Source organism: Phaseolus vulgaris, chromosome 1 (assembly GCF_000499845.2).
Source record: "Phaseolus vulgaris cultivar G19833 chromosome 1, P. vulgaris v2.0, whole genome shotgun sequence".
NCBI classification, from domain to species: domain Eukaryota; kingdom Viridiplantae; phylum Streptophyta; class Magnoliopsida; order Fabales; family Fabaceae; genus Phaseolus; species Phaseolus vulgaris.
The window spans coordinates 28,381,709-28,395,733 of record NC_023759.2 but is presented as its reverse complement, the minus strand read 5'-3'; the positions used below and the strand labels follow the sequence as shown (position 1 = coordinate 28,395,733).

At 44.2% G+C, this 14,025-nt stretch overlaps 1 protein-coding gene across 1 annotated transcript; it reads right to left on the bottom strand.

Moving 5' to 3' along the window:
* Nucleotides 1–1,828: 1,828 nt before the first annotated feature.
* LOC137813840 (protein PHYTOCHROME KINASE SUBSTRATE 4-like) lies at nt 1,829–5,803 on the bottom strand. Its single transcript, XM_068616282.1, has one exon. The coding sequence runs from the start codon at nt 3,549–3,551 to the stop codon at nt 2,103–2,105; it is 1,449 nt and encodes a 482-aa protein (XP_068472383.1). The 5' UTR covers nt 3,552–5,803; the 3' UTR covers nt 1,829–2,102.
* Between the last annotated feature and the right edge of the window lie 8,222 nt (nt 5,804–14,025).

Below are 14,025 nucleotides of genomic sequence, written 5' to 3'. Positions count from 1 at the left end.
TTATAGCAGATAGTGAATAGAGAAACTTACCTGTTGAAGATTGCTCAGTATTGGGGATTTCATCCGTAGAGAAGGTGCCAACTTGATTAATTTGAGTCTGAGGGGCAGGATCCACAAGGTTTTGCTGACGCAAAATGTTGGTCAAGAATTGGCACTGCTGTGATGTAAGTTGAATCCCCTTTACATCTTGTTCTTTAGGAAAAAAACTCAGAAAAAGTGTCAGTAGTAATCATATTATTGGTTTGGGATGTCCAATTGGTGAATTTGTAGCCAGGAGGGAACCCATGCTTTTTATAACAGGTGTCGACAGTGTGGCCAAGACGATTACAAAAGGTGCATACTTTTCTAGTAGAAGAAAACTTTGAGGTTTTAACATTACTAGAAGGAAAACCCACTTTGTGAAAACAAACAGCCTCAGTATGACCGTATTTACCACAAAAATAGTGTGACTACTATTAAGACTAAGAAGACTAGGGTTTTCAGTAGACATTGCCTAAGAGATTTTGAAACCCAATCAAGATTTTGAAAGAGAACAGAAAAGATAACCAAGAACAACAAAGGGGGAAATAAAGATCAGAGAGAAGCGCAACAGAGCTCTTGCTCTGGTACCATATGACAGTCAATGAAGATGAATATTCCTTGTCTGATGTGGTGCATCAAATGGAGCGCACGTAATCGCAATGGAGAAAGGGAGGTTCTGGTGAACCCTAATTTCAAATGAAAAATAGACAATGACTTAAGCATAAAAGAGAGAAAAGTAAAGAAAAGAAAATACAAAAGAAAATACAAAAAAAAATCTTATTTACTTGTGTATTAGAGAGTAAAATATATGTATATATAGGAAAAAAAAACTAAGACCTAGTTTAAAGAGAAAAAGGAAAGTTGGACCAAACAAACAAAGTTCAATAACTTAAAAAAAAAACTAAATATGTTAACACAAGAGGATATCAATAATGTTTTTTTACACGTGGACTTGCATGAAGAAGTATATGTGGAACTCCCTCCATGTCTTGAAATGCTGAAGAAAGATCAAGTATGTCTTCCACATAAATCCCTCTTTGACCTTAAACAGGTCGGCTGTCAATGTCAATGGTATGTCAATTTTTTTTATTTTTTTAAATTCTGCATAATTTCAAGCAAATATTCAGTGACAATTCCTTATTCGTGAATCTCATCAATCATAATATTACTATTTTATTAGTACACGGGTTTTTCAATTCTGTAATTCTTTCTTATCAATATTACAATTTCCATTTTCCCTCCGTTTAGTGTTTTTTTTTTTATGAAATTGTTTTGTTCGTTGTAAGGAAAGCAATATCAGAATAAAAAATCTGATCACAAATAAGGGAAAAGACAAAATCTAGGCACAACAGAAGATAAGTTCTTTGTATATATAGATCCACATACTACTAAGAAGTGAAAAAGAGACATCATATTTGCAACTATAGAACAAGATGATATTGGAATATCGTGTTGTGACTCCGGAACAATGTTGTGCGAGCTACCAGCTTTGAGCTACTAGAGTGATAACATAAAAAAACATAGAATGTGAGATTTTGTTTTGGTCATAAACAAATTAAAACATAAAAGTCAAAATTAATACCACAAGTCAAGTTTGTTTGAAAAAAAAATGTGAATGCATGGGTTAACTGATGAGTTTGCCACCCTTGTGATTTTGTACATACACCCAATAATTAGAAGAACCACATATATTACGTACTATTACCGTATCTTATACAAAACAATTGCACCGTTGTAGCAATGTAGTTTGTGGAGTTAAGAGGGGGAGTTATTTAAAAGAGAAGGAGAATAGTGCATGGAACATATATAAAGTAATAGGTAGTTCAGAGTGTGATGATTCTTGTTGGCTCCTGTTACAACAACAACATAATATATCTAATGCCGTTACATTCATCCTATTATTCCTATCACTCAAAGAACGGATACAGAACACAAAACAGAAAGGCGACACAATAATTAAAAAACGGAACAAGAAATAAACAAAACGGGAAAGGGGGCGATTACGTTATTCTTGAGGGCAGGAGAAGAGAAATAAAAAATAAAAATAGAAAAGCATAAGATGCATGCATGCGCGCAAATGGCTATGTCGCGAAAGGAAGCGACACGCGAGGTGCGTTGCGGTGAGCCCTGGCAAGTGGTGGCTTATTTACACTCCCAATCTTACTACTGTTCGCCCCACTCGCGATAGCGTTCACATGTGATGCTGATGGTGACGTGGCACCTCTCTGTCCCTCTGATCCACATTTCACCGGCTGCGGCCCCACGCTAACTGCCTTCTCGCACCGACAGCTCACCAACAAACCGTTTCCTCCTTTCCGCTTCCATTTCTCCTCCACGCCCGGAACCGCCTCGTCGTGTCCCTCTGCCGTCGTCACGCTCCACTCGATGCTCGCCTCGCTCGGTTCGTAGCACTCCGTTATCGTCGGCGTTGTGGAGCTCTCGTCTACGCTTCTTCGACCGAAGAAAAACCCCGTTGTTGAAGTGGAGCCCGAGGCCTCGTCGAACGAGTCCCTGCTGCTGCGTCGGTACGCCGCTGGAAACGTTGACTGCGTCGCGGTGGAGAAGCTCTCGATCTCGAAGAGATCGGAGCTCGCGTCGCTCGCGGCGTCGTCTTCGACGACGCGTGCCTTAGCCGGGAACGTGAAGTTCAGCGGCTTTGGCGATGACTCGTCTGGTGGCCGGAACACCTCTAACGAGTCGCGCGGCGGATCTTCCTCTGCGACGCCGTTTGCGAGTTTTAGTTTTGTGATTGGATTGTTATGGTTTAGCACGGGGAAAGTGAATCCGTCGGTGAACGGTACTCTCACAGAGCTCGCAACTCTGTGAGAGTTGGAATTGTGAAACCGTTGCGATTTCGTAGCCACAAGTGTTGCTGTTGCTGTTACTGGTACCGGAAGCGATGCTGGTGTTTGATTCGGAATCCACTTATTTGGTGTGATGTGATGAGAAACGTTGTGATGTTCGTAATCTCTTTCTTGTTGTGATATCTGAGATTTAGATTCTTGAGCTGATTCTTTGATTTGAACTGATTTTTTCCCCGTGCAAGGACATTTTCTCCTTAGGAGCCAACTGGATTTGGAGTGTTTGGGGTTTCGGAGGTTCTTAGGGTTTTGAGGGTTTTGCATTGAGACTGGGATTGCACCTGGAGGGTGAGATAGCAACCCGGTTTGGCTGTTCCAGCTGGCTTCTGAGGAAGCCGTTGGAGTTGCCGCGTGGAACGAGCGCGCTCTGTAGTTTCTGATGTGGGCGTAGCCGTCCACAGATGATGAAGCAGAGGAATACCTGGTGGCTTCTGTGGCGATGACGTCACCCCTCTCTGGAATTCGTTCCATGGGAGAGACTCTGCTGATGCTAACCTTTTGAATGTTAATGTTGTTGTTGCTGCTACCGTCATCGTTGAAGTATTTGTGAGCATCGAATATGCTAAGCTCAGTGGTGGCATCTTCAACAGGTCCTGTAATGATTGTTGCCTTGTTATCGGGTCTGAGATAGGATGAGAAAGTTGCGTCTGTATCTCTCACCGTCTGCATCACTGTTTCTCTTTCGATGCTATTAAAAATATATATATATTTCGTGACTGATAAAAACTGAGCTGTTGCATTTGGAATTCCTTGGTCTGATATATATGTGTTCAGGTCTCTGTTATGACTTTTGTCCTGACACCAATTAATTATGAGGCTGTAAAAACTAGAAACATCCTATGCCCTTCTCTGTTTTTCTTTATTCTTGCCTCTGTAATGAAACAAATTCGCCCAACCTATGATCTGACTCGCTCGCTTTCTCGATGTATAATGAGTAAACAACAAAAGTCTGAATTTTAAAAGCGGAATGTCCTGACTAGATTATGATATCTGTGGAGATAGAGTGATGCAATGGCCAATTATGTGTGATACTTCATCATTTGAATGCATCATGGCCATCTGTTAGTAGCTATCTCTGTCTACAGAGTTAATCATTGAGGAAAAGTTCTATGCCTTCTAATTTGTAGCCTAAAGATAACAGTAGTGTGGATCACAAAGCATGGTAAAATAAAAAAAAAAGGATACGACAAGGAGAATTTATGTTTTCTACTCAATTTTAATAGTGATATTATATTATTCTTAGTTTCATGTAACACAATTTTAACCTCACTTTCGACTAAGTTGTTGTTCATTTTGCTTTTCTTCCATTACATACAGTAACTTCTCACATACTTCTTTCTCTTTCTTTCCTCTGCCCTTCTTTTATATAAATTTTGTCCAAAGTTTAAGTATAATTAACTTTTGTCCAATTTTAGCAGGTGGTTGATTCTCCGTGCCTGTAAGGTTTTCTACTCAATTAAGAGCGAGCTGCTTTTGAAATAGAGATGTACCAGATATTGTCAATGCTTCTTGGATTCCTAGTTGTACTGCATATCAGAGAGCTATTTATATGTGCAACAAACCGGCTGCTACACCTCAAATCCAATTGGTAGGTAGAGCTATTATACATATATACAGTATGCTATTATCAAAATATAATTAATGTTGCTTTAGGACTTTACGTTGATATATGATAAGCTCTTGGAATTAATTATTGACCTCTTTTATTGCTATAACAAGTCTTGGAATGACAGAAGAAAGTTAGGTGCATGCTGCATGCTGCATGCTGCATGCCTCTTTTAGAGCCTCATAGGACTCCAGGACAATTAAGTTTACTATTTCAGAGACATAAAAATTGCTTGAATCACTTTTTTCCTTGATGGATTGTTTCCCAACTCAAGATCTGTGACTGTTGTTTCTCCTATTCTTTTCCTTATTTTCTAAGTAAGTTTCCTCGTGATGTGGCTGCCTGATAAGTTTGGTAGTGCTGATTCAATAAAGTAGGCAAATAAGCACGTCCTATCTGACATCAAACATCAGCCAGGTAGCAACGTGAATGAGTGAGGGTCCATCGCATTTGACATTTAGAGATGAAGGTATGTCTCAACACTTGGGAGACCATAAAGAACTGTCTTTATGGGTTTACCCAATCAATTATCAGAGGTGGATTAATTTTGGAAGCAGTGCATGGTGGGTCACCAGTAACCTTCTTGGTAACATGGACTGCTTTATTGCCCGCCTTTACACAATTTATGCATGGCACTTGAGCAGGTGGTGGTCCTCATTTTGCCTTAGGAACAAGATTTTGGTCTCATCTTTCTATCAGATAATATAATTTACTCCAACAATTCTTTAGCTCGTTATCAACATCTTTTACTTTAAAAAAAAAATTCACTTGGTTGATATTGGTGAGTAATGTTACTGTTCCTTTAGTGAGAAGGGATGCTCTCTTTTACACTTGACGCCAGATAAAGCACTACTACTTTCTTGTTACTGTTTTTTCTTCTACTTTGCTTTCTTCTTTCTTCTTGGTAATCCTGTTAGGCGAGGAAATAAGATTTTCTGAGGAGACTCTATTTCAAAATCTGTTTTTTTGTTGAAACTTCAATGCTTAATGTATGTATAATAGGTGGATAGTGTGCCGTATGTATGCAATATTGCAATTCTTAAATATTATTCTATCGTATTGATCTTTGAGGATTTCTGTTTTGTTCCATCCCCAACAGCCTTTTCATAATGGAGAATAATTATTTCATAAAGAAACCGGAAAGGGGGAGGGGGCAATAGGTAACATGATTAGAAAAAGGAAGAAAGAGAGGGAGAAATAAAATAAGATTTGAGGAGCGTATTAAACTACTGCGTTTGCAAAAGTCATAACACTTTTATAATACGTCATATCTTTTTAATGGTTGGTTAGAGAAAGTATAATAGTTTTACATGATAAAAAAAAGGAAGAAACAGATGGAGAAAGAATATATATGAAGATGGTGTAAAAAATTCGGGTGAGCAAAAGCTATAACTCTTTTCCAATGTCATGTCTTTTTAATGGTTGGTTAGCAAAAATATTTATCTATGTAGTCTCTATACATCTGTTAGAATTTTCTGTTGATGTTACAGTTAACGGCTTCTAAGGTTGCCATAATTATTCATCAACCTCCAACAAGAAAACCGAACTTAATAATTTCTTCATGTTCAAATGTACATTTTCCAGTCTCACATGATAATTATATTTCCCAATTAACTCCTGCTCTGTGTGATGTGGTGGTTGCAGAAACCTGATTTTACACAAATTGTTGATGATTCTAAATAAAGTTCTGTTTTGTGGGAGAAGCATTTAATGTATGTGATTCATCAAAACTAAAGATCAACATTTAGCTTACCTATGTTAAGGTTCTGTGAGCTGTCTATTTTGAGTAAGAATAGTATCATTCTGTATGAACTTGACACGGATCGTTGATGCGCTTTGCTTATGATGGAGCACACGTGGATGTGGGATACAAAGTTTGATATTATGAGGGGATAATTACTATCTGCAACCCATAATTTTTAAAATCATCGCTCTATCCTTTGTGCATATTTCAATGGTGACTTTTGGATTACTGAATTTTTTCTAGAACAAGTTTAAAATATATTTGATACTTTTTGGAACAAGATTTTTGGAACTATCTTTCTACAGCATGAGATACTGTTTAACAAGTTTTCTGAAACCTATGAAATATTTTTTAAAATCAGCCTTTTTGAAACATGACATATTTTTCAGAATAGAATTTTTAAAACAAGTCTTCTAGAATATTGAGATATTTTACGGAATGAATTTTCTGGAAGAAACTTTTCACTGTATTCAAAGTTTTACCCTCTCTTTCTCTTCTTCCACTCAAACAGTACAAGGGAGAACGAGGGTACAATCAGATTTGCAGTGGAAAAGAAGACAAAATGGTAACAGTGGCGAAGTGTGGTGCAGTAAGAGAGAGTATTTAGTTTTTTTGTTTTGCTAGTATGGAGTGCAAGTAGTAATCATGTAGTGCAGAATGCAAAAGTGTAAACAAGGTCAACCCACAACCTGTATCATGTTTTTTTAATGAGCACCTGTCATATTTGAATGGAATGAAAATTAACGGGATACGTGAAAATACTATAAAACTAGAATATGCTTTTGCCTCAAGTATAAAATACTTTCCCTCTTAAGTGCCATGAGTTGGGGAAATGTGTTTCATTTTTCGAAAACTAATTGCTTTAACAAATTATTTTACGCTATATAAAGTTCAACTTTTTGTTTATTAGTGTACCGATCAGGTAATCGGAAGTGATGACTTGGTAGCAAGCAGCGATAATATAGGCGTGTTGAACGGGACACCTGGCTGACAGAAGGGAAGTACATCGGGAAGTCTGTGTAGTCGCCAATTGTTGGCTTGGCGTTCTCCGATCTCTAGTATGTATAAACCGGCGGTCACCAGGCTTGCGTCATAGTCGCCGTATGTGAGTTTTAGGCGATCAAGTGGTTAGAGACCGCCTAAAGGGGCACATCACCGAAAGGTCAGGAAAGCTTATTCAAGGTTTCCAAGGGGTACTAGTATGGGAAATGAGTGATATGCTTGTCACACAGCAGTGAAGGATGAGGTTATCAGATAAACACTCCCTAGCTAGAGGTCGAGGCAAGGGAACAGTTTCCCAGAACATGCATGATGTGCAAGTGAAGCAGATCGTGATAGCGGCAGGCGAGACCACAGAGAAGGTGTGCATGGCGACACCCCGTACTCGCCGCTTAAGGGGTCGCGCTCCAAGGAAGCTGTGCACCAAGTTACTCCTTGCATGGGTAACTTAGTCGAATAGCTTGAAGAGTAGAAGTGACGCTCAAGTGGAGAGGGATCCAGATGGTGACGCGTGTACAGTTGGATGTGAGCCACGTGTCCAGAGGTGTAACCGTCAGGAGAGAGAAACGCTCAGGTATATAAGGAACTCTTAACAGACTTTTGAGGTACGTTTTCAGAACACTTCAGTACGCTTTGAGAACACTTGCTAGTACACTGAGATTCACTGCGCACGGTTCCTTGAGTTGAGATATTCTCTCTTAGTATTTGGTGCTTCCGTCACTGACTTGAGCGTCGGAGCGCGATCGGCCGCAACGGCGCCACTCTGTTTTCTTCAGGTTCTTGTGAGGAATTGAGGCGTGAAGGACAGAGGCTAACGTGGTGCGAAGCTGATCCAGAAGGAGAAACCTCTGACGTGGCAAGACTCTTGCACTCAGGTCAACCGGCAGGATCATCAGGTGGCCACCGTGGGTCCGTGTAAAACGTGTTTCCCATCCACAGCGTGAGTTTCTTGAAGTTTCTGTGGTTCTTGTGGTTGTGTGCTGGTGCAACCATTTTCGGCGTTTTTCACCATTTGTTTGAGTTTTCGATCGGTAGTTTGAAATTTTCCACCGTTTGTTTGAGCTTTCGATCGGTGAATTGAAGTTTCTTACCGTTTGTGCGAGTTTCAATCGGTAAATCGAAGTTTTTACCGTTCGTTCGAGTTTCTGATCGGTGAATCGGAAATTTTAGTGGAGAAGCGGTAGGTTCGTGTTGAGATTGCGAGTTTCTGTGGAGGTTTTGGCATCCGAATCAATCCCGTGCTGTTGTGGTCGCGTTCTTGGAAGTTCTTTGGAGTTTAAGAGGTTTTGACCGATTGGTTGTTGGATCGATCGTTCCGCTGGTGAAGGTTTTGGTCACCGAAGCTTGATCTGTTGATATTTCATGAGAAAGATGAGAAGTACGCGTTCAAGTCCTGTTGTGCCAACTGCTGGAGAAGGCGCCATGACCATGGCGCAAATGATGGAGATCATGCGCGCGTTGCAAGCAAATGTGGAGGCATCGCGCGTATAGCAAGCAAAGATGCACGAAGACCTGGTCGCCTCTCAGGCCATAAATGAGGAGCTCAGCAAGGTCACTGAGGAATTGCGTCAAGCTCTTCACGAGCAGAGAGGGCGCACAACCATTGAAGAGGTTGCGCCGTCATCGCCACCGCGCGTTTTTCCGATGCCGTTTGCTCAGGCGATCACGGACACGGCGATCCCTGCAAGCGTAGTGCCCGTAAAAGCTTCTTTCACCGGCGTGGAGGATCCTGAAGCACATCTCACTGCGTTCCACACGCAGATGATGCTGTCAGGAGGCTCAGATGCAGTTTATTGCAAGATGTTTATGAGCACACTCCAGGGAACAGCGCTGGAATGGTTCGTTAGCCTGCCCACGGGTCACATAACCAATTTCTAGCAGTTCTCAAAGCTTTTCGTCGACCAGTACATCGTGAACAAGGCGCCACCTAGGGTGTCTTACGACTTGTTCGACGTGAGACAGTATCAGGGAGAGTCCCTCAGGGACTATCTGAATCGTTTTGGAGCACAGATGGTTCGCTCGCATGCCAAAGACGAGGAGATGTTGGTATACGCCTTCAAAAAGGGCGTGCTGCCTGGACCTTTCTGCGAGGCGCTAATTAGGGGCCACCCCGCCACGTTTGCTGAAGTTCGGCGACTTGCTGTGGCCCACATTGCCGACGAGAGTTTTGGTCGCAGAAAATTGACTCGTGTGGTCACTCCCTTGACTCGTGTTTGGCCCTGGGTTACCAACTCGACGATTTGGTCAAGAGCGGCTTCTTGAATGACTACCTGTTGGACAAGAGGACGGGGCAAGCGTCGAGCTCTCAGCCGGCGAGCAGTGAAGGCCAGCAGCATGAGATGCCCACTCACGGCGAGATCCACACCTCGCTGGAGGTTTCTCAGGTGGTGGATGTACTACTTCACAGAGGAAGAAATATGCAAGGTCTGTGATGGCAGTAGATGTGTTCGAAGATCACTCACCAGATGTGGACATTACGTTCACAAAGGAGGATCTCAGGGACGTTGTACCTCATGACAACGATCCCATAGTTGTCTCGCTGGTTACGGCGGGAAGGAAGGTCCACCGGGTACTGGTGGACCAAGGAAGCTCGGCAGATGTAATGTTCTGGCCGACTTTCACCAAGCTGCAACTACCCCTTGACCAATTAAGGCCCTATGGAGGATGCTTATATGGGTTCGCTGGCGACCAGGTGGAGGTCAGGGGGTACCTTGAGTTGAGAACTACGTTCACAGACGAGGCGACCTCGTGGACGGAGAAGATCAAGTACCTCGTCGTGAATGCCCCCTCGGCGTATAATATTCTGTTGGGAAGGCCGACCCTCAACAGAATAGGAGTTGTGCCCTCAACCAGGCACATGAAGGTTAAGTTGCCATCAATGGAGGGGGTGGTGATCACCATAAGATCTGACCAAAAAGAGGCAAAGAAGTGCTACGAAAATAGCCTCAAGAATAAGAGGTCGGTGAGCTACATCACCACGACGCCGCCTCCCGGTGTGGAGCCCAGGCCAACAGAAGGGCGAGTTGTTGATGCGGCGATGGAAGTGACTGCCGAAGGCGATGTTATCATGGTAGACGCTGAGGTTGAGGAAAAGAGCGCCGGTCGGGAAGAAGAAGAGAGAAACTGCCCAGAGGAGGCTAGGGAGTCGGGAATTGCCAGGGCGGTGATCGCCAGTGAAACCAGGCCCAAACCCGTCGAGGAGTGGCTCGAGAGGGAGATCGGGGGCAAGGTCTTCAAGTTGGGAAGATCTTTGGAAGGTGAGCTACAAGACCAGATCGCCAAGGTGATAGAACGGTATCTGGATGCTTTTGCATGGTCTGCTTCAGACATGCCGGGAATCGACCCCAACTTCCTGTGTCACCACCTGGCAATGGACACACAGGTCAGACCAGTGCGACAGAGGAGAAGAAAGTTCAATGAGGAGAGGAGACAGTCGATTAGGGATGAAACGCAAAAACTCCTCGCCGCAGGCCATATCAGGGAGGTCCAGTACCCTGAGTGGTTAGCTAATGTCGTGCTGGTAAAGAAGAGCAACGGGAAGTGGCGCATGTGCGTCGACTTCACGGACCTAAACAAGGCTTGTCCAAAGGATTCATACCCTTTGCCAAGCATAGATGCCCTGGTCGACAGCGCAGCAGGGTGCAAGTTGCTGAGCTTTCTGGACACCTTCTCAGGGTACAACCAGATAAAGATGCATCCCATGGATGAAGAAAAGACCGCCTTCATGACTGAGAGATCGTGCTACTGCTACAAGGTGATGCCCTTCGGGCTGAAGAATGCGGGGGCCACGTACCAAAGGTTGATGGATAAGGGACTTGCACCGATGCTGGGAAGGAATGTGCAAGCGTACGTAGATGATATGGTCGTGACTTCGCTAGAAAAAAGCAAGCACATCTCAGATCTGGAGGAGTTGTTTACCACAATCGCCAAGTATAAATTGAAGCTGAATCCCGAAAAGTGCATTTTTGGCATGGAGGCGGGGAAGTTCTTGGGTTTCCTCTTAACTGAAAGGGGAATTGAAGCAAATCCTGATAAGTGTGCTGCCATCTTGGCGATGAGAAGCCCGGCTACCGTGAAGGAGGTGCAGCAGCTTACAGGTCGGATGGCCGCCCTATCTTGTTTCGTGTCAGCTAGTGGAGAGAAAGGCCATCCGTATTTCCAATGCTTAAGGCGAAACAATAAGTTTGTCTGGTCGAAGGAATGCGAAGAAGCTTTCCTGAAGCTTAAAGAGTACCTGGCGAGCCCGCCGGTTTTGTGCAAACCTTTGGTAGGAACCCCTCTTAGGTTGTATTTTGCTGTAACTGAGAGGGCGGTGAGTGCGGTGCTCGCCCAAGATCAAGATCAGGCTCAGAAACCTATCGACTTCGTTAGCAAGGTGTTACAAGGCCCAGAAGTAAGGTATCAGGCCTTGGAGAAAGCTGCACTGGCGGTCGTATTCTCGGCGAGGAGGTTGCGCCACTATTTTCACAGTTTTACAGTGCTGGTGATGACCGACTTGCCTATCCAGAAAGTCTTAAAGAAGCCCGATGTAGCTGGGAGAATGGTGAAGTGGGCAGTGGAGCTGTCGGAGTTCGACATCAAGTACGAACCCCGAGGACCGATCAAGGGGCAGATTTTCGCTGATTTTGTGGTCGAGCTCTCGTGGGAAGCAGCACGAGTTGAGGGGGACGATTTTCATTGGGTACTTTCGGTGGACGGATCGTCTAACCAGCAGGGTAGCGGTGCTGGAGTCATTCTAGAAGGGCCCAACGGCGTGCTGATAGAACAATCCCTAAGGTTTGCCTTTAAAGCTAGCAACAATCAAGCAGAATATGAGGCGTTGATCGCAAGCATCTTGTTGGCTAAGGAGATGGGGGCTAGGGTGTTGATGGCCAAGAGTGACTCATTGTTGGTCACGGGACAAGTAACAGGCGAGTTCCAGGCCAAGGATCCACAAATGGCGGCTTACTTGGAGTATGTGCAGGAGTTGAAGGGTTCCTTTGCCTCGTTTGAGGTGGTGCATGTACCCAGAGAGCAAAATGCCCGAGCTGACTTGCTAGCCAAGCTCGCCAGTTCAGGCAAGGGGGTTAGGCAGAGGACAGTTATTCAAGAAATTCTGAAGACGCCCAGGGCGTTTGTGGCAGACCACCAGGTTCTTCAGATAAGCAAGTCGATGGAGAAAGCGGCGAGGAGTCACAGGTCCTTGACCCAGGAGACCTTGAGATCGCCGAGAATAAGAGCATGTCGAGGGGAGAGGGTGAACGTGGCGCAGGTCTGCGCTACGCATAAGCCAGACACATGGATAACGCAATACCAGTGCTGCCTGGCAGATGGCGTTCTCCCGCTGGATCCGACGGAGGCTAGGAAGATAAAAAAGAACTCCAGCAAGTTCACCATGATCGACGGCGAGCTGTACAGGTTTGGGTTTACGCACCCACTCCTAGAATGTGTGCATGGAGAAAAATGCACAAGAATTATGGTCGAGCTCCATGAAGGTATATGTGGGAGTCACGTCGGGGGTCGAGCTCTGGCTGCAAGAACTCTCCGTGCAGGTTATTACTAGCCAACGATGAGGGAGGACTGCAAAAAGTATGCACAATGTTGCAAGCAATGTCAACAGCACGCCGATTGGCACAAGGCACCTCCAGAAGAGCTGAAGTCAATTTACAGCCCTTGGCCGTTTCATACTTGGGGAATTGACATTCTGGGACCTTTCCCATTGGCGGTCAGGCAGATGAAGTACTTGGTGGTGGCGATTGAATATTTCACCAAGTGGATCGAAGCGGAGCCAGTAGCCCAGATCACCGCACATAAGATCGAAAGCTTTGTATGGAAGAACATCGTGTGCCGGTTTGGCGTGCCTAAATGCCTGGTGTCGGACAATGGAACTCAGTTTGCGAGTCACCTGTTAAAGAAGCTGTGCAAAGAGGTGGGAATACAACAGGTGTTTGCATCCGTTGAGCACCCACAAACGAATGGCCAAGTGGAGTCTGCCAATCGGGTGTTGCTGAGAGGTTTAAAGAGAAGTCTGGAGAAAGCTAAGGGATCGTGGGCTGAAGAGGTACCCCGCATAGTTTGGGCGTACCATACCACTGAACAGTCAAGAACCCACGAGACCCCGTTTAGCTTGGTTTATGGATGTGATGCGATGATTCCAGTTGAAATCCAGGAAAGCTCGCCGAGATTCCAGAACTTTGTGGCGAAAGACTCGAACGAAGAAAGAAGATTGAATCTGGATTTACTGGATGAGGTCAGGGAGGAGGCAAGAGTAAAGGCCGAGGCAGTAAAAAGGAGGATTGAGCGAAGGTATAACTCTAAGGTAATGCCAAGGCAGTTTAGAGGGGGCGACCTGGTGATGAGGAAGGCCCATCAGTACGAGATGGAGAACAAGTTATCGCCTAAGTGGACGGGACCGTTCAGAATAACCGAGGTGCTCGGGAACGGCGCCTACCGCTTAGAGACATTGGAAGGAGGGGCGATTCCTCGCACCTGGAACGCCACACATCTCAAATTATATTACAGTTAAAGCTTTGTAAGTAAAAACGAACATGAAGAGATTTACATGCTTTCTGTTAAAACAGTTTGAAGGGGGCACTCTTTTTTTCCTAATGAGGGTTTTTAATGAGGCCACCCAATAAAGAAGAGTTTTCAAAGTTCAAAAGTTTCTAAGATTGCATGCTTGTGGTTTTGAAAGTTTTCAGAAGAAAGACCTTATCACTCGAACGTGATCTAAGGCAACGACAAAGTTATGCTGCATGCTTTCTAGTTAAAAGTTTTAAAGTCCCCATCGTTTTTCGGCGATTGGCGGCATCAGT